The following is a 25,458-nucleotide window of genomic DNA, read 5'->3' on the forward strand; positions in this document are numbered from 1 at the left end:
GATGATTGGGAAAGAAACGGAAAGTTAACCAGGTCTGCCGGAAAATCAGACTTCGTCCTGGGGGAAAAAAAATATATATATAATGGGGGAAATTGTGGATGGATTTGAAAGCTACATCAAAAAAAATGCTGGTACCGAAGTGAGTGATGCTTCGTTCATCGCGCCACTCGGAAATGCAACAATGCATTGACTGATTGGGGAAGAGAATTCTTCATATGCTCCCTCTTTGAGGCAGCACTTCAGAATCTGGTGTCCACGCCGCTTCCCCTGGAAGGACAGACCGTCTCGGGGAGGGCGAGCCCCCGCCTCTCCATGACTGACAGCCGCTCCTTCACACGATCCGTTCCAGGGATGATCCCGGCTCCTGGATTTTAACTCTGCTTGCGACAACTTCTCTGGATCAATGGATTCAAACACACACGCACACACGGGAGAACCCAATCCACCTCACTGACCATAGCTCAGTAACAAGTGAGGGAAGGGACTGAGTCTCCTGTCTCCCCTCCCCATCTCTTCAAAACCTCTCTCTCTCCCCCCACCACCATCTGACCGGGATATCAAACACTCCGGATAGCTCGCTTGCTCGGATAGTTGTAAAGGAACCTCTTCTGCCTGCATTCGCTCCTTCGAGTTTCTAATTTTCTTACACATATATATTAAATTCGATGATCTTTGAAAAGGTCCAACTTTCCATTCATAACCTGTGCCGTGAAAAGAACAAACAGGGGAAGGAAGAGAACGCGGATGTTCCTGGACATTAACGGATTCCGAGGATTTGGCTGATTATGGCGATTGTGGGATTAATACTGCGAAATTTAGCTCTCGTATTGTGGTGGCAATCTTCAATCGGCAGAGACTCCCAAGCCTCCGGTAAGTCCAGTCCATTGTCCGGGCCGGCTTGTCTTTTACAGATCTCCAGTTGACAAGAACGGGTTAACGGTGTTGGTGCGGGATATTCGGTTACTGTTGGCGACTTTCGTGCGCTTGTTCTGTGCCCTTTCTCCGCTTGTTCAACTCGGCTTGCTCTCTTGTTTCAGGGACGAGTTTTTCTCCCGTGGAAAACCTCCACAGCCCAAGATAGTAAAAAGAAAATGATGCAGGGGTTAGCAACGACACCCATTCAGAAAAGGCATTTGTTGATATGCACCGTACTTTTTACCCCCCTCTCTCTCTCTCTCTAGTTTTCAATATAACGTTGCCCTTTCACCATCCACCCTCCCTTAATAACTCTTAGTGAAAACGCACGCGAATTTCTGATTCAAATGTCACACTGGTCTTCGACTCCCCATATCGTGTCAATACCCATTCCGACCAGTCATCGGTCCCTACTGTTCACCCCAAGCACTTTCTGTAGCTTAATTTTGAGAAGGTTTGGGGGGGGGGGGGGAGTGCGCCCGCTTCCCAATTCCAGCAATTTCCGAGGCGCATCTTCTTCTCAGTACCCGTTAAAGACAAAACGGCGTGTTCGTTTTCAGGTGACGAACCGATTCTATGCCATTTCACTTTAGAACGGCTTGAAATTCGCGGCAAGTGTTTGTGTGGGGGGAGAAAGTACACCCTCGCTGTACCGGGGTATGGATTCGCTTCGCCCGCGCTTTGCAGCGGCGGGGAGCGGGGTAAAACTGGCGGGCAGGAAATTTGCCGTGTCACGCCATGGCGAGCGCGTGTCCTTTCCTATCACCACACACGCATTACAGTCAGAATTAGTCTTTTCCTTAACACGGAATTGGATCCAAAAATTAGCCGCATTTCAGTCTACCGGAGCATCTCCCGGTTGCCGGAGACGTGGCGTTAATTTGTGAGACTCACATCTGTGTGGAGTTGTTTTTATAAATCACTTTGGTACAGCGGGTTTGGGAAAAGTAAATGTGTTGATTCCGAGAGGATGCTGACGGCCGCTTTGAATATCGTGACGAGAGTGAAGGGGCGAGGAGGAAAATTTGCAGAGACCTCGCTGGTTCTTTGGGGAGCATTAAGACAGATGAAAGACGTCCCCACTCCCGCCCACCCATCCACTTCCCCAGGCAGTGAGGTGGGGGGGGGCGGGGGGTCACCGAGTTAGGCGGCTGGGGATGTTAGAGAGACGGAGGGAGAACATCCCGAACTCGCAGACGCGCTTCAGCGAACTCGGTGCCTTTGGGAAACGGGGAGGGTGCGTTTCAATCTTCTTGCATCCCCTGTCACCTCCTGGCCCAAACGCCACCCGAGCTGATTTCTAAGCGGCGTTAGACAGAGAGAGAAATAGAGAGCGCGACCCTGCTTGTAACAAAGCGTTTAAACCCCCCCAAGCAGACCGGGTGTGATTGCACAGCTTGGGGGCGGAGATGGAGGGGGGCGCGCGGCTGGTTGGAAGTATCATTATATATGCGGCTGGTGCAGTATAAATCACTGGCTCGCTGTCACTACTGATACTTAACGGTTAGATTTGTAAATGTTTCATAAATCCCGTGAATAGCAACTGGTATGCGTGCATCTGTGTGCACGCTGTGTTCGCTTCCTGCGACATTTGTTGAGAGGCGTTTGGGCTCCAATGCAACCAGCACTGAGATATATACAAATAGATATTTGTGCGTTTGTGTACAGCTCACCCTCCTGTGAATCTTGCCGTATGTTAACTACAGTGCGTTATGCGTCGCGCGTCCAACTCGATGTACAAGAGAAATCGTCGAATCAGGAGTTTATATATAAATAGTTATCTATATGCAATAAAAAAAAATACTGCTTTTGGTGAAATCGAATGCCCGCTTCACTCGATTCATCTAGAATTACATTAACTCGGGATGAGTCTAATGACTTTTGCTGCTTTCATTAGCCAGAGTCATGCTGAAATTAAATCTAACGACCATACTCGTGGCGCTCTGCGAACCGCCAGTAACTCCCGCCCTGGCGTCACGCAGTTGCCCCCGGACCAGTGACTCTTGTGGATGTGGGTAGTGCAGATTCTCCCACGGATGGGGTTGACAGTTACTGACAGCATGGGTGGGTGACACGTTTGTGTGTTGATGGCAGGCCAGACTTTTCGCTACTTATGCACAGTATCTCTTTGCTCCCAGTGCTGTCCTTCCCAAACGAGTCTTTACACTGTAGTAGGTGAAATGTAAAGCAGGGCCTCTAAACTGGGAATGCTGGCTTCTCCTTAAGGATTTTTTGTTTTCTTTATACAGTCTGCCTTCTCTTGCACATTGGTTGTTAGCCAATCTTTGTTTAGGTATAGTCTCTTCATAAATTCTGTCATTTCTTTAACTCACAAAATGAATCATTGCAGTATATGGTAATGTATGTATATTTTGATGGTAACTACTTCAAACTCGAATTTGGAGGATTTTGCAGAGGCAATATTGGTGGAATTTTCCCACGGCCTGAGGAGCCTGCTGTCAATATCCGAGGTGAGGGATGCAGGTAGGAGGCTGGGGTTACAGCTGCTGAGGCGCCCGTGAATTTTATTGCCAGGCTCGAGGTCTGGACCTTCAGAAACCCTTTTGCTCAGTGACCAAAGGTGACGCTGAGATGACAAGGGGAGGGGCAATGTGTGCTGCGGGGTGGGACCGCCAAATTCAGGAGCTGTTACTACCCCTCAGCCATCAGGCCCTTGAACCAGAGCGGATAACTCCGCTCAACTTCACTTGACCCACTGTTAAACTGTTCCTACTCTCAAGGACTCGTGTTCTTGTTATTTATTTATTATTTCTTCCTTTTTGTATTTGCACAGTTGTCTTTTGCACTCCGGTTGAATGCTCAAGTTGGGCAGGCTTTCATTGATTCTGTTATGGTTATTTTCTATAGATTTATTGAATACGCTCACAAGAAAATGGATCTCAGGGTTGCATGTGATATATATGTACTTGGATAATAAACTTGCTTTGAACTTCTGGCCTACAGTTCCTGGGACTTGGAGTGGTGGCGAGGGACTGGGCGGGACCTGTGAGCAGTACCTACCCTGCATGCTTCACGGACAAATTGACGAATTCTTTGAACTCAATCTCCGAGGCCGAATAAAAGCAATTGTTACCTATATGCTCTATCTTGAACAATAATATTAAGATAATCTTGTTTCTGCAGTGTGATCTCTAAAAATTGAAAGGTTTTCTTTTAGGATGGTGCCTGGATTAGAGAGCACGGTTGATGAGGAAAGGTTGAGCGACCTTGGGCTTTTCTCCTTGTAGTGAAGGAGGATGAGAGGTGATTTGATAAGAGGTGTACAGGATGGTAAGAAGCAGAGATGGAATGGACAGGCACAGAGTTTTTCCCAGAATAGGAATGGCTAATTCTAATTTTAAGATGATTGGAGGAAGGTATGGGGGGATGTCAAGGATAATTTTGTTTAGACAGAGTGGTGAGTCTGTGGAATGTGCTGTCAGAGGTGGTGTTAGAGGCAGATACATCAGGGTTTTTAAAGGATGGGCACATTGGTGATAGGAAAACGGGGGGCCGTGTAGGACGGAAGAGTTAGGTTGATATTAGAGTAGGTTAAAAGTTTGATGCAACATTGTGGGCCAGAGGGCCTGTACTGTGCTGTACTGTTTTCTGACCTCTTCTGATAAGGAATGTATTAGAGGGTGCATCATTGTGGCAAGGAGGGTTTAGAAAAATGTTGAGGTTGCACATATACACAGAATGCTGGAGGAAATCAGCACGTCAGGCAGCATCTGTGGAGAGGAATAAACGGTTGGTGTTTCAAGCCGAGATCCTTTATCAGGAATGGGAAGGGAAGGAGTCAGAGTGAGAGGGGTGGGGGAGAGAAAGGAGAGGTATGGGTTTGCCTGTACTCCTTTCTGTCCACCCGCCCTGTTCAGGCTTTACCCTCCTTTAATGTCATTGGGTATATTTAAAGCAGATTGATGGGTTCTTGAATAATATTAAAAGGTTGAGGAGAAGAGAGTGGGATTGAGAGAGAAAATAAAGCAGTCAATATGGAATGTCAGAGCAGAATTGATGGGCCAAATGGGCCAATTCTGCTCCTATTTCAGCTAATTCTGTTTTATGGTGATGAGGAGTCTCGATCTGAAATTTAGACTTGTTTATTCCTCTCCAGAGAGGCAGCCTGATCTGCTGAGATTCTCCAGCATTTTGTGTGTGTTGCTCTATTCACAAACTCTTGCTGCTGGAGCACACAGCCACAGAGTGTGTGGACGTGACTCGTTCCTTCCCTTTCATGCTCTGCAACAGGTCCTTGTTTTCTGGAGAAGGACGGTGTGTTCCAGCACAACACTGCAAGTGGCTTCATCTTTGCCTTCTTTAAAGTTTGAACCTAAGGAACTGATTAAATTATGGATCTGTGCCCGGTGAAGCTGCACACAAGGACACCAGAATGGGCAACTTCATTTCAACTGCCTCATGATATTCCCTGGATGGCAATCTCTGATTCCTTAATTGTGAACAGCTTGATCCGATAGAGTATTTGAATCGTACATAGCCACCTAATTGTTTTGCTGGAATGCTAAATGGAATAAAGTGAAGAACCTTCCTTCTGCCACTAGGTGTTGCTAACTAACCTAGTAGATACTTTGGTACCTCCTAGGATCCTTTCCACCACCAAAGATCCTTAGGAAAGATTTTGAGGATCAGCTGGAAAGAGAGACACATTAAGACCAGCACGCCAGCCAACATGAACAGCAACTCGACCACGATCAAGCCACACCAACTCCGGTGGATAGGTCGTGTCCCCCGGATGCCTAACTTGCATTGCCCCAAACAAATCCTTTACCCCCTAGTTAAAGGAAGGTCAGTGAGCCCCTGGTAGGCAAATGAAATGCTTCAAGTACAACAACAAAATCAGTCTGAAGAAATTCAACTTGACATCTAAAACTGGGAAAGCGTGGCACTCAATAGATACACCTGGAGGAAATCTGTTCAGGAGGGAGCTGAGCTACATGAGAGTGACCTCCGCTGTGCTGGCGAGAACAAACAGCAGCTGGGAAAAGGGAGAACAAACAGCCAAAAGATTCAGCCACTGACCACAGCCACCACTCCCTCTTGCCTAAAGTATGTGGATCCTGGACCCGCCTCTACAGACAGGCTGAGGGCCCACCAATCAACAACCCCGTACTCAACTTGAGTCATAGGAAAGGAAAGCGTATGAGGATATCCCGTGGCAATTAATTGATCTCTTAGCACGGGGGCTGACTTTGAAGCTAAATTGATCTCTCCTGACAACAAGCATTGGTGGTTACATCTTTCCCTTAAACTTCCTGCCACTTTCTGCAACTCTAACCTGTAGGTTTTGCTGTATTTGTTGCCAACCCCCAGGGTTCATTGAAAAGGTGAGAGTAGCTGTAATCCACATGGAGAAACGTATTCCCAGTGTGTCATCAGGTAGGGAATGACAGCATCTTTGTCCAGTGACCTTGAAGTAATGATAAGATTGGAGCTAGATTGGTATTGGTTTAATATTGTCTCATGTACCAAGATGTAATGAAATTCCCAAGCAACTAACACCAAGTGCTGGAGGAATTGCTGTATTTTGAATCTTTGTAGATCAAAACGTACTGTGAGATGTATTGTGTTAATAGCCAACACACCTGATGGTGTGCTGGGGGCAGCAAGCAAGTGTTGCCACACGTTCCTGCTGTGACATAGCATGCTCAAGTGGTGTGCTGACCTTGGCACTCCGGCTGCTAGTTGCCAGTACTTGTGGAGAGTCACAGAAGACCTCGTTCCATCCCATCAGGCATGCAACTGCAATACACCTGAGACAAGGAATCCTGGCTTAATTTTTATTCCTTTGACCTTGAGCCTTTATTGATAAGATTTTTTTCTTTTACTAACACCAACATGATGTGTGGAACAATTATTTACTTTTGCTCAATCTAGACAACGAAGCAGATGATATAGAAGTGCATTTATCCATTGAGAAAGTTACTGATTATCAAATTCTATAAGTATTGCTCTGAAATAAAATATCAGTTGATTGAGATTCAGATTTGTCCCATGTACAGTACGTCAAAGCATAGAGTGAATTGTATCGTTTGTGTGAACAACCAATACAACCTAAGGATGTGCGGAGGGCAGCCACAGCACATGTTGCCACACATTCTGGTGCCCACATAGTATGCCCACCACTCAGAATGACGACGACAACGCCAAAACAGCAGGAAAACGAGCTCCCACCCACTCCACAGAGAGAGTCCACCTGCAGGCCTTCAGTTAAGTGGCTAATACCAGGGCCCATAATTTCAAGTACATTGGAGGAAAGCATAGAAGTTTTTCTGGTTGTCAAATTTTTAAAGTATTATTTTCAAATAGAAAATAATTGTTATTTCAGAAACTCAAAATATTGGCACTGCCAATTGTTTTCACATTTCTTAATTAATTATAGCTGTGCATAATTAATAAGATTAAAATAACATTTAATTGGCAATCAGTATATCCAAGAGGGTGATGTGTGATCTGCTCTACCACAAGAGGGCCTTATCACCAATTTAATTCTAAATCCCATATTAAGCTGTTTCCAACTATTTCACTTACTTTTACCCCTTCCTTCAGCAGCATTGGATGACTTACAAAGCATGGGGGTTCTTTCAAATAATGCTTCCATACATTTTGAGTATGCTTACCAATGAATTAAAAAATATTTAGAAATACTGCGCAGAATAGGCCTTTTCAGCCATTCAAACGTACCGCCAGCAAGCCACCGATTTTTTTAACTCTAGCCTACTAACTAGTACGTGCTTAGACTATGGGAGGAAACCAGAGCATTCAGAGGAAACTCACTTGTTCACAGAGAGGACGTACAAACTGCTTACTGGTGACGTCAGAATGGAACTCCGAACTTCCACACCCTGAGCTGTAATAACGTTGCTCTAACCACTACACAGCCTGTGGCACCAAAAGATCAACTTTATTTGCCATATACTATATGTACGTTTACATGGATTAGGAATTTGCTGTGGTGTGTTGGTCAGGGTACAACATGCAACAAAAAAAAAGCAACAGTCAATAATTATAAAGAATTATATAAAATAGTCAGATTAAAGTAAGGATATGGAATAAAATGTGCATAAATACATAAATACCAGCATGTAATTACAATGTAAACAGTGTTACAAAAAGTGATTTTAAGTGTTTACAGTACAGTGGCGAGTGTAATGGGGGATGGGTAGAGCTAGAATGGTTGATCAGATTAACTGCCCGGGGAAGAAACCTTTACGATGGTGTAAAGTTTTGTTTTAAAGCCCTAAAGCGCTTTCCAGAAGTGAGCTTCTGGAAAAAAAAAGACGTTGCTGGGTGGGTAGTGTCTACAATGAGTTTTCCTGCAAGCTTCTTTGTCCTGGACACAGGCAAGTCCTGCAGCGATGGAAGACTGCACCCAATGATCTTTTCAGCTCTACTGACAGTTCACTGTAGATCTTGTACATTGTGGGAGGATACTGCACCAAACCAGACAGTAACGGCCAATGTGAGGATGCTCTTGATGACGGCAGTGTAGAATCACACCAGTATGTTCTGGGGTAGATTGCATTCTCCCATCAAAATTAATTATGCACATTCTGAGCTAAACCTATTAAAACACAGAAGTTGGGCATCACTACTTCACTGCTTTGTAGTCTACCTTGTCTGATTTCCACTTCCTTTTCCCTTTGATCATGCCTTGCCCCCAAACTATACAGATCCTTCTGTAGAATTCTGTATCTGAAACTTCCAAAACTGAGAGTGAATGTCACTCTATTAATGCACTTCATCTACAAGGAAGACATTAAATCAATTCATTCTGACTTTTAAAAAATATTCTGCTTGCACTTTTCCTCAGGCAAATAATATTTTAATTATGATTTTGTGGCCTTTTTTCTTGCTTCGGATATCAATAGCTGTTTAATTCTGGCATAAGGATGATTAAATTGAGTTTTTTTGCTAAGATACTGTTAAGCTGAACGTATACATTCACACAAATGTACACAAAACACATGCACACAAGTAACACAAATTGGCATGCATATAAACAGACTTAACGCCAATGTAACTATAAATATACAGACAAATACAAATACGTTTACACAACCATGTAAATGCTAGGGTTTTTTCTGTGGAACAAAGAGGATGAGAGGTGCCTTGATGTACTGTAACTGTACAAGATGATAAGAACCATAGATCAAATGGACAGCCAGAGACCTTTTTCCAGTGCAGAAATGGCTAGTACAAGAGGGCATTATTTTAAGGTGATTGGAGGAAAGTATAATGAGGATGTCAGGTAGATTATTTTTTCTTACACAGAGTGGGTGCTTGGAAAGTTATGCCGGGGTGGTGATAGAGACAAATACATTAGGGACATTTAAGAGACTCTTAGATAGGCACTAGATGAAAAATGGAGGGCATTTCAAGAGGGAGGGTTAGATTCATCTTGGAGTAGGTTAAAAGGTCAGCACAGTATTTTGGGCTGAAGGGCCTGTACTGTGCTGTAACGTTCTATGAACACAAACATGTATGCACACGCCCAGTGTCCCCATCAACAGTGAAACAAAGCTATAGACTTGGTAAAAAGATAGAAGATTTTCCTGATGGTAAAATGTGAGCGATTCAGAACACAGGTCTAAAGGGATTAGCAAAATATCTGGGGGTGGGGAGATGATGATACAGATACAGACAGGATTTAAGATTGTTTAATGTCACTTCCAGTACACAAGTGTAAAGGACAATGAAATAATTGTTAGTTACATGCACAAAATGCTGGTAGAACTCAATAGGCCAGGCAGCATCTATGGAAATGAATAAACAGTTGTCATTTCAGGCCAGGACCTTTCTGTGGGAAAGGGGGGAAATGCCTAAATTATACGGTAGGGGGGAGGGGAAAGAGGCTGCTAGCAGGTGATAAGAGAAGCCAGGTGGGTGGGAAAGGTAAAGGGCTGGAGAAGAAAGAGCCTGATCGAAGAGCAGAGTGCGCCATAAAAGAAAGGGAAGGAGGGGGGGATCCAGGGCAGGGGAAAGGTCAGAGTTGGAAATAGAGGAAGAGGGGTGAGGGAAGTGTTCACTGGAAAGGGAAATGGATATTCTTACCATCGGGCTGGAGGATGCCCAGATGGAATACAAAGTGTTGCTTCTCCACCCTGAGGGTGACCTCATCTTGGCTCAAGAGGAGGCCATGGACCGACATATCCGAACAGGAATGGGACTGGGAATTAAAATGTTTGGCCACTGGCAAGTCCCGTTTATGGCGGATGGTGTGGAGGTGCTCGACGAAGTGGTCCCCCAATTTACTCTGGGTCTCACCACTGTAGAGGAGGCTGCATCAGGAGCACCAGACAAAATTGCTGACTGCTGCAGATTCACAGGTGAAATGTTGCCTCACCTGGAAGGACTGTCTGGGGCCCTGAATTGAGGTGAGGGAGGAGGTGTATGGGCAGGTTGTAGCACTTAAATGCCAGGAGGGATAAAGGAAGGGAATCGTAGAGGGCATAATCCTTGGGGGAGTAAAGAAAAGTGTAGTAGTAGGGTTCCTTTGGAGATGGTGGAAGTTGTGGAGGATACTGTGCTGGATGTGGTGGCTGATGGGGTGGTGTGTAAGGACAAGAAGGTGTTGTGATGGTGGAATAAATTTACTTTGATCCCCAACCTGTGGAGTCATTTTCAAGGACTCTACAACTCGTTCTCAGTATTATTTATTTATATTTTTAATTTGTCTTTTGCAAATTGGTTATTTCTCCATCATTGTGCAGGGATGTTTTTTTTTTGTCGGTCCAGTTGTATTTCTTTATTCTTCCTGAAAATGAATCTCAAGGTGGTATATGGTTAATGAAAGGCATTTTGGTAATAAATTGTCATTGACTTTGACCAACTGGGATACCCTTATTCCCATAAGGACCAGAAATGATTTAATGGCCTCAACCATGATGTAGCAACTTTATGATCTTAAATAGAATAAAAATATGTTTTGACCCTGCTCAAATTCCTGAGTATTTGGCTGGCTCGGATTGCTAAATACAGGTGATAATCCCTGTCATACTACCTTTAATTGAACACCAGAAACAGGAAAGTAATATACTACCATAAAATGAATGATTGGTGTCTTTTGGATGCCTGAGTTCTTTGGTCCTTCCAATATTTTTTGGAGAGATTTTCAATAAAGGGCAGTGTGGAGACAGTATGGCCAACAGATGCATACCAAAGTGGTGCTGGATTATTCGACAGGATGCTCAAACTACTTCTGTGTTTTTATGCTTCTGTCCTATGACTTCCTGATCTGGGAATCTCTGACATGTGTCAGACATGCCCCTGTCCCTGATTTTGTTCAGAAGAATGAAGGGGGATTGCAGTGAAACCTAACTCAATAGCTAACTTGAATATCTAGACTCCAGATAGAATAGACAAGGAAAGGATGTTTCCTACAGTGGGGGGGGGGGGGGGGGGACTCTAGGACCGGGGGCACAGAACTGGAATAGAGAGGTGTCCATTTAGAACAGAGATCTGGAGGAATTTCTTTACCCAAAGGGTGGTGAATCTGTGGAGCTCACTGCCACAGACGGCTGTGGAGGCCATGATATTGGGTATATTTAATGCAGAGGTTGATAGGTACGTGATTAGTAAGGGCATCAAAGGTTGTAGGGAGAAGGCAGGAGAATGTGGTCGAGAGGAGTAATGATGGAATGGAGTGGCAGAATCGATGGGCTGAATGGCTTGATCTGCTCCCATCTCTTTATGATCTTCTGTATTATCCAGGCGGGAGGTATATTAGATGGTAGATTTTAGCCAATGAACATGTGATGCCTGACTGCAGTGCTTGGAATGGTGGGTGTGGTAACAAATTCAAGGTCATGTTCATGGTCCAATTGGTCACGTGAATGTCTTCTTTCCTTCTCTTTAAGCCTGTCATCCCTGCTGGGGCTTTGGCTGCCAACAGCAGCTCGCCAGAGTTCTCTGTCCTGGACCATTGCCTCAAGATATCCCCAGGTGCAGCCCATCTTTGAAGATCTATCCTCTCCCAGGCTTGAGGTCTCTGGAGCTTCTGTTGGCATTTCTGTAGCTCTGGGTATTGATAGGATAGTGTTGCTACCCCATGGCCAGTCCTCCTCATGTTGCAGTCAGGCTTGAGACCGTCTGTGGCAATGTTTCATACCTGTGTGGAGACCAGTGAAAAGGCAGATTGGACTCTCCCTTTTCCCACGATTTAGTGGCAGATGGACAAACAGTCAAATTCTTTCCCCAAGAAGGTATGTAAGTCTTTATAATTCTCTCAAAGAAAAGTGAAACTGAGAGTTTTTAAATCTCTAGCATCAAAGAAAAATGGAATCAAGTGTTTTGTGTTTGTTGGACTCTGAAGGCTGAGTTAAATGGTGTCTTGATAAGCAAGGGGAGAAAGGGACTCAAGGAATTCCTGACGCTAGCAGTGTTGAATAACACATACTAAAAGGTGGAGCAACTGGGCAGGCCAGGCAGCATCTACAGACTGAGGTGAAAGGCCAGTGGGAGAACATGGGAATACAAAGCAGATATTGCAGTTAGATCAGAGATAATCTGAGTAAATATCAGAACAGGCTTAAGAACGACCTTCTTCTTCTGTTCCTAATTCATACATTTTTATGTTAATGCTCTGGGTAAATAGTGGATGAAAGAATCCATAACTTTGGGATGCCTCAAAAGTAAGGATCTTGGTCACCCAGGATATATTGCTACCATCAATGAGAAGATACAGAAGCCTGAAGACACACACGGCATTTTAGGAACAGTTTCTTTCGCATATATACATACATACATTAAATTAAATAAGAAATGCAAAAAGAGAGTAAAAATGAAAAAGAAAAATAGTGAGGTAGAGTTCATGGACCATTCAGAAACCTGATGGCAGAGGGGAAGAAGCTGTTCCTAAGACATTGAATGTGTGTCTTCAGGCTCCTGAACTTCCTCCCTGCACGGTAGTAATGAGAGTAGGACATGTCCTCGGTGGTGAGGGTTCTTCATGATGAATGTTGCCTTCTTGTGGCATCGCCTTTCGAAGATATCTGCAATGGAGCAGGTTGAGTCTACAGCCCACTTTAGCTTTTTTCATCCTGTGCATTGGTGCCTCCATACCAGATGTTGATACAGCCCATCAGAATGCTCTCCACATTCACATCTGTAGAAATTTGCTGGAGTCTTTGGTGACCTACCAAATCTCCTCAAACTCCAAATGAAATATAGCTGTTGTGCCTTCTTCATAATTTCTTCAATAAGTTGAGCTCAGGATAGACCCTTAGAGATATTCAGATGTTGCAGTAACTTTTCCTACATATATTATTACCTGTGGCAAATCATCTCTGAAAGATTAAAGATCAGCTGTGTATGTCATATCTCCATTGAAACATACAGGGAAAAACAGTATTTGTGTCAACAACCTACACAGTCCGAGGGTGTGTCGGGGGCAGCCCGCAAGTGTTCCCATTCTTCCGACACCAACATAGCATGCCCACAGTAAATGCATTGTGGGACTGTGGGAGGAAATTGCAGTACATGGAGGTAACCCATGTGGTCACGGGGAGAATGTACAAACTCCTTACAGACAGTGGTGGGAATTGAACCCCAATCTTGCTACAGGTGCTGCAAAGTGTTACACTAACTATAAGAACCTGGAGCATAAAAATATCCTCTGGCATTATTTCTCACATCTGGTGCTCCTGATGTGGCTTCTTCCGTATTGGCAAGACCAGGTACATACTGGGTAACTGTTTACCTGAGCACTTTCTCTCTGTCCGCCATGACTGTGGGACTTCTGTGGCGTGTGTTCTCCTGACCTCCCCTTCCCAAAGTCCACAATCAGTTCTTTGTTCTTACTGACATTTGTGTGCAAGCCTGTTTTTGCAACACCATGCAACCAGCCGGCCGATTTCTGATTTAGATCCAATCTGATTTAAATCTGACTCAGAGGTGTCTGTCACCATATGTGTAAAGGGAAACTTGTGCAGTTGCTTATTAATATCTTATTTAGGATGGGAATTCATTGTGAAGTAATAGGAAGAATACTTTGATCTTAAACTAGATAATGGGTTAAAATCAATTTTTTACATAATGGACTTGCTCACTTTGTAACACAAAGAAATCTTTTAAACTCTAAAAAAAAATTATGAAGACATTTCCCTGAGAGCATCTGTTAAAAGATAACCAAAAAACTGTGGAGGCGAGATTGGCTTCAGAAGTCTATAGTGTCTGCCTGGAGTTTCTTTCTCTGAAAACTCTTATAAAGATTAATCCTTTTTGAAAAAAAAAGATAATTTCTTTTTAAATAAAAGAGCTGTTTCTTTTTTAATTTACATCTTTGAAACAGTGTCATGGGAAGAACTGCAAAGGGCAGTGAGGGATATTGAGGGCAAAGTGGTCCATGTGGTAGGATGGTCTAGAAATTAAGAAGCCATGGATCTAGAGTGAGAAAGCAAATTGCATACCAAATTGAATTTGTTGTAGGAGGCCATAGGACCATTAGGCAATTCAGTCCATCGCATGTGCTTCCCCATTCCATCATGGTTGATTTATTAACCCCTTCGACCCTGGTTTCCAGCCTTCTCCCTGTAACCCTTGATATCCTTGCTAATTGAACCGATCTCTTTAGATATACTCAATGACTTGGCCTCTCCAGCTTCTTGTGGCAGTGAATTCCACAGATTCACCATCCTTCTGCCCATGATGCTCCCAGCCTTTCCCCTCCATGTCCCAATGCAAATGCCTCTTAAACGTTGCAGTTGCACCTTGACCATTTTCTCCGGCAGCTCATTCCAGTTACTCACTGCCTTCTGTGCAAAGAAGGAGCATCTCAGGTTTCTTTCATGGAACACACAGATACATTAGGGGTGTTTATTTATTGTGATAAAGCGAGGAGCAGGCCTTTCTGGCCCTTCACGCTGCACCGGACAGCAGCCCCCGATTTAACCCTAGCCTAATCGTGGGACAATTTGCAATGACCAATTAACCTACCTTTCACCTTTGGAATAAGGGGGGAATCCGGAGCACCCAGAGAAAATCCACGCAGTCATGGGGAAAAAGTACAAACTCCTACAGTCAGCGGTGGGAATTGAACCCAGGTCACTGGTACTGTAAAGCGTTGTGCTAACCGTTAAGCTGCCGTGCTGCTCCAGGAGACTCTCAGATTGGCATATGGATGATAGAAAAGTGGAGAGCGGTATAGGAGAGAATGGTGAGATTGATTTTAGTGTAGGTTAAAAGGCCAGCACAATATTGTGGGCCGAAGGGCCTGTTCTGCACTGTTGTGTTCTATGTTTAACATTTTAAGAGCAACTTCTTTCCATCACCATCAGATTTCCAAATGGTCCATGAATTATTTTGCACTATTTATTTACGTAACAATGTATTTCACCACATATATCTGTGAACCTGATTCTGAGTCTGAAAAAGGATCTCGTGCTTTCCCGGCATATACGATGAACAAACTTTTCTTGGGCTTCCAGCTGGATGCGGGTGTGGATTTTAACCAATGTCTCCATGACAAACTCTGCCATCCTCATCAAGGATGATGCCTAGGCATATCTAGTCCGGTGGTATATATACGCAACTCCCATCGCCTATCCCTCCTGATTGGTTCGTCCTCATCCAGTCTGGTTTCTGCTGTCCCAACTTGTTTACATTTGTACAATTGAATTCCAATTCTTACTTAGAGCGAGACATTCATCTTTGTTAAAGTTCTTTTCGAGGAAGAGTTTATCGATTCTGAATCTGTTTTTCAAACAAAACCAGGTTAGCCATTCCATTCCATACTGCTACTTAAGTTATAAGCACACACGTTTCTGCAGACACAAAATGCTGGAGGAAATCAGTAGTTGACGTTTTGGGCTATGACCCTTCATCAGGACATCAACATTTTGGGCCAAGATCCAAATCATCCATTGCCTGTCTGGTACGGGAGTTGCAAGGCATCGGACTGCAAGACTCTACAGAGGAGAGTCAAAAAACAGCCGAGAGGATGATCAGGTTCTCCTTCCCCTCTACTTGTGACGTTTACTGGGAGCGTTGCAGACAAAGAGCCCAAAGCATTGTTCAGGATCCCTACCACCCATCCACAACCTTTCTGACCCACTAGCATCAGGATGGAGGTACTGGAGCATCAGGATTGCCATACTGGTTAACAGCTGTGGAACTAATGAATACTCTGCCACCATCAAGGTCTCTTCACTAGGACAGCCAGCTGTTTACCTGTGCCGTGCTCTACTACGTGCATTTTGAATTCTGTTTTATTAACTTGTTTTTCATTTAATATTTTGTTTTATGCACTGTGCATGGTATATGTAGTGTGGGTGTATGCTGGTCTGGAGGAACGCTGTTTCATTTGGCTGTGTGTGTGTACAGTCAGATGGCAATAATAAAGCGATGTGCTGACAGTGGAGAGGGTTCAGAGAAGGTTCACAAGAATGATTTTGGGAATTAAATAAGGACCGTTTGATGGCTCTGGGCTGGTATTCACTGGAATTCAGAATATTGGGGAGGGGAATCTCATTGAAACCTATTAAATGTTGAAAAACCTAGATGTGGAGAGGATGTTTCCTACTGTGGGATTCTAAGACTAAAGGGCAGAGCCTCAGAATAGTGGGAAGTCCATTTAGAACAGAGCTGTGGAGGAAATCCTTTAATCAGAGAGTGGTAACTCTGGAATTCATAGCCATGAGTGGCTATGGAGGCCAAGTCATTGGGTATATTTCAGGCAGAGGATTATAAGCTCGTGATTAGTTATGGTGGGGGGCGGGGGGAGGCAGGAGAATGGGATTGAGAGGGAAATGGATCAGCCATGAAGAAATAGGGCAGGCTTGATGGGCCAAATGGCCTAATTCTGTTCCTATGGTCTTATGGTCTAATAATCTTGAAATTGCCCTTGAGTTTCTCCAGCAACTTGTGAGTTTCTTTCAGTGGAGTTAGCTGACTTCAGAACTGGTATACGTTGTGAAATTTGTTAACTTTATGGCAGCAGTACAATGCAATACATGGTAAGTATAGAAAAAACAAATATATCAATTACAATAAATATATATTTATATTAAACAGTATAGTTAAATTAAAAATAGTGCAAAAACGGGAAAAAAAGTGAGGTAGTGTTCATGGGTTCAATGTCCATTTAGGAATCGGATGGCAGAGGGGAAGAAGCTGTTCCTGAATCACTGAGTGTGTGCCTTCAGGCTTCTGTACCAATAATGAGAAGAGGGTGTGTCCTGGGTGATGAGGGTCCTTGATAATGGATGCTGCCTTTCTGGGGCACCACTTATTGGATACTATGGAGGCTGGTACTGATGATGGAGCTGACTATACAACTTCCTGTAGCTTCCTTCAATCCAATGTAGTTGCCCCTCTCCCCATACCAGAGGGTGATGCAGCCAGTCAGAATGCTCTCCATGGTACATCTGTAGAAATTTTTGAGTGTTTAAGGTGGCAAACCAAATCTCCTCAAACTCCTCATGAAATATAGCCGGTCTTGCCTTCTTTGTAGCTACATCGATCTGTCAGAACCAGGTTAGATCCTCAGAGATACTGGCACTCAGGAATTTGAAATTGCTCACTCTTAAGAGGTGATTGATCCCTCCTATGAGGATTAGTTTGTGTTCCTTCATCGTACCCTTTCTGAATTCCACAACCAGCATTTTGGTTTTACTGACATTGTGTGCAAGGTTGTTGATATAGCACCACTCAGCTGGCTGGTGTATTTCTCTAACCAAACTTTAACCAGATCTACAGTTAAACTTTCACCACCAACTCGGATGTCTCCAAGTCCAATAAAGCAAGTCTTATTTCTGATCCCTGGCAGGTAACATTGTGCAGTGTGAATATTATGCGTGAGTAATGCCCTCCAGTTAATGGCTCAATTCATACGCAGGTAATGGACATATATGCAAGGCATCGCGAAGGACTGGGAGGTATTGGCAGCGAGCCGCCTTCTAGTGTAATTCATGCTGTTGGATAACAATGTGAATTTAGAAATCACATCAAACTCATTCCTTTCTACAAATAATATAAAAATTTTACAGTTTTGAATTGAGTTAATTTCCCTAAGGAATCAACTTAGAGTTGAAAACCATCCTGGTTCCAGAATGAATCTGTCCTAATGAACAATTTTCATCCTTGAATAATGTCTGCTTACTATAATCCTGGTAAATATGTGCTGCACTCGCATTTAGATCCGGCCATTAAATCTGAACTATTCTGAACAAAGCCAATCTTTCCTGGACTCAGAATGAGTCTGTCCTATTGAACAATTTTCAGCCTCTAATAATGTCCACTTACTATAATCCTGGTAAATATACACTGCAGTCACATTTAGATCCTTCCATTAAATCTGAACTAAACAGAACAACACCAATTTTTCCTTTTATCCTGACTGTTTGTTTAAAAAGGTTCAACTCAATTCCTGTGGGCAAGAATTCATTGTACAAGCTGTTCATAATTCAGCAATTAACTGGCACAAAATTTAACAATTTTGTTTTCAAAGAGTGCCAAGGATGGCTACTGGGCTTAAATTTAAAAAAATACTAGAAATTGCACAAAAGGTTCTGTGGATAGTGGAGATCCAGAGCAACACATGCTGAATGTTGAAAGAACTCAGCAGGACACGCAATATCTATAGAGGGGAATAAACAGTTGAGGTTTCGTAAGACCATAAGAAATAGGAGCAGAATTAGGCCATTTGGCCCATTGAGTCTGCTCCGCCATGTTCCCTCTCAGTCCCAGTCTGCCTTCTCCCCGTATCCCTTCATGCCCTGACTAATCACAAATCTATCAGCCTCTGCCTTAACTATACCCAATGACTTGGCTTCCACAGTCAACTGCGGCAACAAATTCCACAGATTCACCACCCCTGGCTAAAGAAATCCCTCCTCATTGAAAAGGATACTCCTCAATCCTGAGGCTATGCCCTCTGGTCTTGGACTCCTCTCTCATTCACTCTATTGAGGCCTTTGAACAATCAATAGGTTTCAATGAATTGAATTGAATTGACTTCTTACATCCTTCACATACATGAGGAGTAAAAATCTTTACGTTATGTCTCCGTCTAAATGTACAACATGCAAATTATAGTAATTTGTAATAGTATGTACTAAAGAACAGTCAATATAGCATAGAAATACAATTGTATCAGCATGAATTAATCAGTCTGTTGGCCTGGTGGAAGAAGCTGTCCCAGAGCCTGTTGGTCCTGGCTTTTTTGCTTTGGTACTGTTTCCCGGGTGGTAACAACTGGAACACTTTGTGATTGGGGTGACTCGGGTCCCCAATGATCCTTTGGGCCCTTGTTACACACCTGTCTTTTTAAATGTCCTGAATAGTGTTAAGTTCAGATCTACCGATGCGCTGGGCTGTCTGTAGCACTCTCTGTAGAGTTCTGTGATTGAGGGAAGTACATTTCCCATACCAGGCAGTGATGCAGCCAGTCAGGATGCTCTCAATTGTGCCACTGTAGGAAGTTCTTAGGATTTGGGGACTCATACCAAACTTCCTCAACCATCTGAGGTGAAAGAGGTGCTGTTGTGCCTTCTTCACCACATAGCTGGTGTGTACAGCCCACGTGAGATCCTCGGTGATGTGAATGCTGAGGAACTTAAAGCTGTTCACCCTCTCTACCCCAGATCCATTGATGTCAATAGGAGTTAGCCTGTCTCCATTCCTCCTGTAGTCCACAACCAACGACATTGAGGGAAAGGTTGTTTTCTTGACACCACTGTGTCAAGATGATGACTTCTTCCCTGTCGGCCACCTCATTGTTTGAGATAAGACCAATCAGTGCAGTGTTATCAGCAAACTTAAATAGCAGATTGGAGCTGTGGATGGTGACACAGTCATGGGTATACAGAGAAAAGGAGGGGGCTTAGGACACAGACCTGAGGGGCACCTGTATTGAGGGGCAGAGATGAGGGAACCCACTCTTACCACCTGCTGGTGATCTGACAGGAAGTCCAGGATCCAACTGCACAAGGCAGGGTGAAGGCCAAGGTCTCGGAGCTTCTTGTCAAGCCTGGATGGAATTATGGTGATGAATGCTGAACTGTAGTCCAAGAACAGCATTCTCACAGAAGCATCCCTCATCTCCAGATGTGTAGAGCTGTGGCTATTGTGTTATCTGTCGATCAGTTGTTCCAGTAGCTGAATTGTAGAGGTTCCAGTTTGGGTGGTAGCAAGCTGCAGATGTAGTCCTTGACCAGCCTCTCAAAGCATTTGCTTATTATTATTGAGGTGGGTGTGACAGTACGCCTGTCATTCAGACATGTCACCCCTTTTAGGTTGAGACCATTCATCAGGAATGGAAAGGAAGGGGGAAGCAGGGAAGGGGAAGAGTACCAGCTGACAGGTGATAGGTGAAACCAGGTAGGAGGGAAGGTAGGTGGGTTGTGAGGGGGGATGAGTGAGAAGCTGGGGGATGATAGGTGGGTAATGGGATGAAGTGATAGGGTGAATAGTAATAAGGGTTCCAGAATGAGGAATGGAAAAAGACAGAAGGGGCAAGGTAGAAATTGTTGTAAGTTAAATTGATGCTCATGTCATCACTTTGGAGGCTAATCTGAGGTGTTGCTCCTCCAACATATAGATCACAATTTGAGAGATTTATATGTGAAAACCAACCCTGACCACTGAAGCCTCTGTGTGCCATCCTCACAGACCGGTAATGAATTTTACAGTGAAAAGCAAGCTGAATTTCAGGAGGGACAGCTCCTGGGTTAAAGCTAGTCTCTTCACAATAATGTCGGAGCCCCCAGTGAGATTATAGTAGGAGAATCACTCCTGGGAGGGTGTTAGTCTCTCGTTGCTGAACCTTGTATGGTGCGTGTTGGCTCTGCTGGCCAGTGACTGAGTTTGCTGTGACATGTCAATACCATGATAAGATTATCGGCCAAATCCTCAGTGGGGCAGCAGGCATCTTCAATCAGTGATGAATAAGCAGGCCTTTCATCAGCTACTTTTGCAACTATTAACGTGGGTGTAATTGAAAGTGATGTGGTTACAGTGCAGAGGCTACTTTCATATTCCGTTCACATGAAAGATTTCAACACTTCCACTTCTTATGTTTGTATGGGCTTTGGCAGTTAAAGGGCACTTATAAAAGAACCCTGATGCCTACCACACAGCCCACATTTTATTTAAATTTTTTTATTTAGAGCTACAGCCCGTTGAGCATTTGATAGCTTTCGGTCTGTAACTGCTGGAGTTTAGAAGAATGGTGGGGGGGGGGGGGGGGTGGGCTGGAATCTAATTGAAACCTATTGAATATTGAAAGGCCTAGGTAGAGAGGAAGTGGAGAGGATGTTTCCTATAATGAGGGAATCTAAGACAGAGGGTCCTGCCTTGGAACAGAAGGACCTCCCTTTAGACATAGATGAGGAATTTCTTTAGCTAGAGAGTGGTGAATCTATGGACGGCTGTGGAGGCTGAGTCGTTGAGGTAAATTTAAAGCAGATGTTGCTAGGTTTCTGATTTATCTGGTTGTCAAAGGATATGGGGAAAAGGTAGAGGAATGGGGCTGAGAGGGATAATAAATCAGCCATGATGAAATGGTGGAGCATACTCAATGGGCCGAATGGCCTAATTCTGCTCCGATGTCTTATGGTTTAAGTGATGTGCCTGAGTAGGAACACTGATTGTACAAGCTGTATTGATTGGATCACATGACCCGATCAATTTGCTCAGCAATAAATCTCCTTCATATACTACAGAGACTGAGACACATTTGTCACCTACAGGATAGAAGTGTAGGAGACATTAGAATTAGTGCTTTAAATCAGGGCCAAGTGCCTTCAGGGCCAGGTACTCCTTGAGGGTGATCATTCCTAATCCGATGGGATCTCCTCTCATGAAAGGCATTGACCCTTGCTGTGCCGGAAGTGGCCAGAATTTTACCATCCTGCACTTCTGCCAATTGCCACTGCCTCAGGTTGTGAGTACCCACGGTTATCATGTTATATACTTGGGTGCTATGGTAGCAGCGTGGTTAACGCAATGCTTTTACAGCTTGGAGCATGGGAGTTTGAAGTTTAATTCTGGTGCTCTCTGTAACGAGTTTGTTCGTCCTCCTTGTGAATGTGTATTTAAGGCAGAGATTGATAGGTATCTGAGTAGTCAAAAGTTATGGTGAGAAGGCGGGGGAATGGGACTAAAGGGGAGATTGGATCAGCTCATGATGAAATGGCGGAGCAGTCTCGATGGGCCGAATGGCCGACTTCTGCTGCTTTGTCTTATGGTCTTATGAATGGGTGGGTTTCCTCTGGGTGCTCTAGTTTTCTCCTATTGTCCAAAGATGGATCTGTTAGTAGGTTATTGGTCGTTGTAAACTGTCCTGTGGTTATGTTAGTGTTAAATCGATGGGTTGCTGGGCCAGAAGGGCCTGTTCTGCGCTGTATTGCTAAATAAAATCAAATAACAAATAAATAGCAATCTGTTTTTTATCACCGTCTAACACAGCATCAGTCCTTAAACTTCAGACTCAAAGCAGTACAGTAACATTGGCTCATCCTGTTCAATCAGGAGACACTGGGATATGTCATGCTGTTAATACAAATTGTTCATAATTCAGCAATTAACTGGCACAAATTAACAATTTCGTTTTCAAAGAGTGTCAAGGATGGCTGCTGTGATAAATTTAAAAAAAAAACAAATTCAGCATTACACAACAGAAAGTCTGCAGATGCTGGAAATCCTGAGCAACACACACATAAAATACTGGAGGAACTCAGCAGGTCAGGCAGCATCTGTGGAAATGAAGAAATAGTCAACATTTCAGGCCAAGACCCTTCATCGGAACTTCATCTGGCGGTTGTCCTTGATGTCTTGATGAAGGGTCTTAGCCCGAAACACTGACTGTTTATTCCCCTCCATAGATGCTGCCTGACCACCTCCAGCATTAGATGTCCCATTGCATCCTACTTTTGCCGCCATATTGTTGCACAGTTTCTACCCCATTCTTCTCTCTTGCCCTATTCCCTATTCTAGCTCCCATCTTACTCCTTCTCCTCAACTGCTCATCATCTCCCTCTTGTGCCCCTTCTCCTTCTCTTTCTCTCTTGGCCCAATCTCCTCTCCTATCAGATTCCTCCTTCTTCAGCCGTTTAGCTCTTTCACCTATCACCTCACAGATTCTTACTTCATCGCCTTCAACTACATACTTTCCTTTCCCCTCGTCTGGACTAACTAATCACTTGCCAACTTGTCCTCCTTCCCCTCCCCTCCCATTCTTATTCTGGCTTCGTCCCCCTTTCTTTTCAGACCTGGTGAAGGGTCTCGGCCAGAATTGACAACCTTTTATCTCTCTTCGTAGAAGCTGCCTGACCTGCTGAGTTTGTCCAGCACTTTGTGCATGTTAATCAAGCTGACAGATTTAACTGTCTTTTTAACATTTTTGGGGGCTTCTGGGTATGGTTTTGGGGACAGAAAGGGTAGTCAGGGGTCAGGATTGGCTTACGGACTAGGACCTGAGGGAATTAGAGCACAGGACAGAGTCTCCAGTCTACATTGTGGGCATGGAGTATGTTGGCACTGGATTGTGTGGTGACGCTTGCAGGCTGCCCCCAGCAAGGTGTCTTGGTTGTTAACCCAAATGGCGCACTTCGCTGTATGTTTCGATGTACCTGTGATAAATAATCTTGAATCTTGACAGTAATATTAATTCCCACTTTGAGTGTGTATCATACACGTAGGGAGAGCTTGCCCAGCTCCAGGACCAGACATATCAAATGGTGCAGAAAAAATTCCCAAAATTGCTGTAAATATACAGCAACTAGGCAGAGAGGGAAACAGACTAAAGGTCAAAGCTCAAAGTTCTCTCATCAGCACTTGCTGAGTACTTTTATTACTTTGCCTCTATCAGCCCCCCGGCCACCACTCCCAGCATTCTGTTTTTTAAAAAAAACTTACCTCTGACATCCCCCAATACCTTCGTCCGATCACCTTAAAATTATGCCCTCTCGTATTAGCCATTTCTACTCTGGAAATAAGTCTCTGACTGTCCACTCGATCTATGCCTCTGATTACCTTGTACACATTGAGAAAATCACCTCTCATCCTCCTTCCCTCCAAAGAGAAAAGCATTGAGAAAATCACCTCTGCACTCTCTGTAGAGCATGTACATCCTTCCTGTAGTGAGAAGACCAGAACGGAACACAATCTTCCAAAGTATGGTCTGAGCAGAAATGAACAGAGTTGCAACAATCCCTTGCAGCTCTTGAACTCAGTCGTTCAACTAATGAAGGCTAGCAGACCATACATCTTCTTAACCACTTAATGAGCTTGAGGAACAACGTTGAGAGATCTATGGAGGTGCACCGCAAGATCTCTCTGTTCTTCCACACTGCCATTATCCCTTTATTCTGCCTTCGAGTTCAACCTTCCAAAGGGAATCACTACACATTTTTCTGAATTGAACTGCATCTGCTGTTTCTCAGACCAGCTCTGCATCCTATCAATGTCTCCTTGTAACCTATAAAAACAATCCACACTACCTACAGCACCATCAGTCTTCATGTAATTTGCTAACTTACTAACCCACTCTTCCACATCTTCAGCCAGCTGATTTATAAGAATCTCCAAGGGCAGATCCCTGAGGAACACTTCCTGGTAGAAAATTCTCCATCTACAACCAGGACGAGGGATTACGGGAAATGTCCTCTTGTGGGGTCAAAAGCAGCAATAATAATACTCATGACATTAGGCTTTGCACCTTAAGCAGGCCTTTCTTTTCTCCGTGACCTGGAGTAGCCTCTTAAAGTGTCGTAGTTAAGCCCCTTGGTCTTGGACAATCTGAGAACCTGTGTATCACTCTGGAACCCCAAACACTGGGCTGTAGTTTTTAAAATCAATTCTAATCCCCGCTTTAAAAGAAACAGAATGGCTCAAGCCTTTGATTTAATTTGAAGCATTTGATTTTTCGTCCTAACTGGTGCAGTTGACACCGCAAATGGTTTGTATACCTTGTTGAAAATAAATATATAAAACAGTAAAATGGTTCTGAAGCCATACTGCAACAAAGGTATGGAGCGAAGATACAAATCCCTGGAGGGTCTTCCTAAAGCGCTTTAATAAATTGCTTCGATCGACAGCTGTGCCCTCACAACCCCAGGGATTTCAGAGTCAGGTTCAATTCTTTAAGGTTGTTTGAGGGACTAATCAACACGATGCTTCATAACTAAGGAGCTGATTTTATTTACATAGCTCTGTGAAATCTGAGTGGCCCTTTTGTAAACCGACTAAGTTGCAAGGAGAGAGGACAGTCTATGCTCGGTTAGATGAACTCGGCTCTGAGGCAGTGGTCGAGTTGCCACTGCCAAAGTCATAGACTGAGAGGTATTGTGGTGTTAGTGTCCATAATGATCTTTTGCCCTTCTGCAGTATGGTCACATAGTGTAGATGGACAGAAGATCAAATGACCTTACCTTAAATAGGCAAGGTGTAAAGGATATGAGAAAATGGGCCTATCTTTCTACACACCATCTATCTCAGTGTCTGTATATGTGCCTCTTAAACATAATAGTATTACAATCACTAGAGTCGAGTATGATGTTCTCTTAAGGGTTATCCCTTAATGGAGAG

At 43.9% G+C, this 25,458-nt stretch overlaps 1 protein-coding gene across 1 annotated transcript in view; it reads left to right on the plus strand.

Moving 5' to 3' along the window:
* Window positions 1-366: 366 nt before the first annotated feature.
* Window positions 367-25,458, plus strand: part of dcc (DCC netrin 1 receptor) — a 1,312,938-nt gene continuing 1,287,846 nt past the window's right edge. The window contains exon 1 of the mRNA XM_073064089.1: window positions 367-870. Within this exon, the coding sequence (XP_072920190.1) occupies window positions 786-870 (85 nt within the window). The 5' untranslated portion in view covers window positions 367-785. The remainder of the gene's footprint in view (window positions 871-25,458) is intronic.

Source organism: Hemitrygon akajei, chromosome 13 (genome assembly GCF_048418815.1).
Source record: "Hemitrygon akajei chromosome 13, sHemAka1.3, whole genome shotgun sequence".
NCBI classification, from domain to species: Eukaryota; Metazoa; Chordata; class Chondrichthyes; order Myliobatiformes; family Dasyatidae; genus Hemitrygon; species Hemitrygon akajei.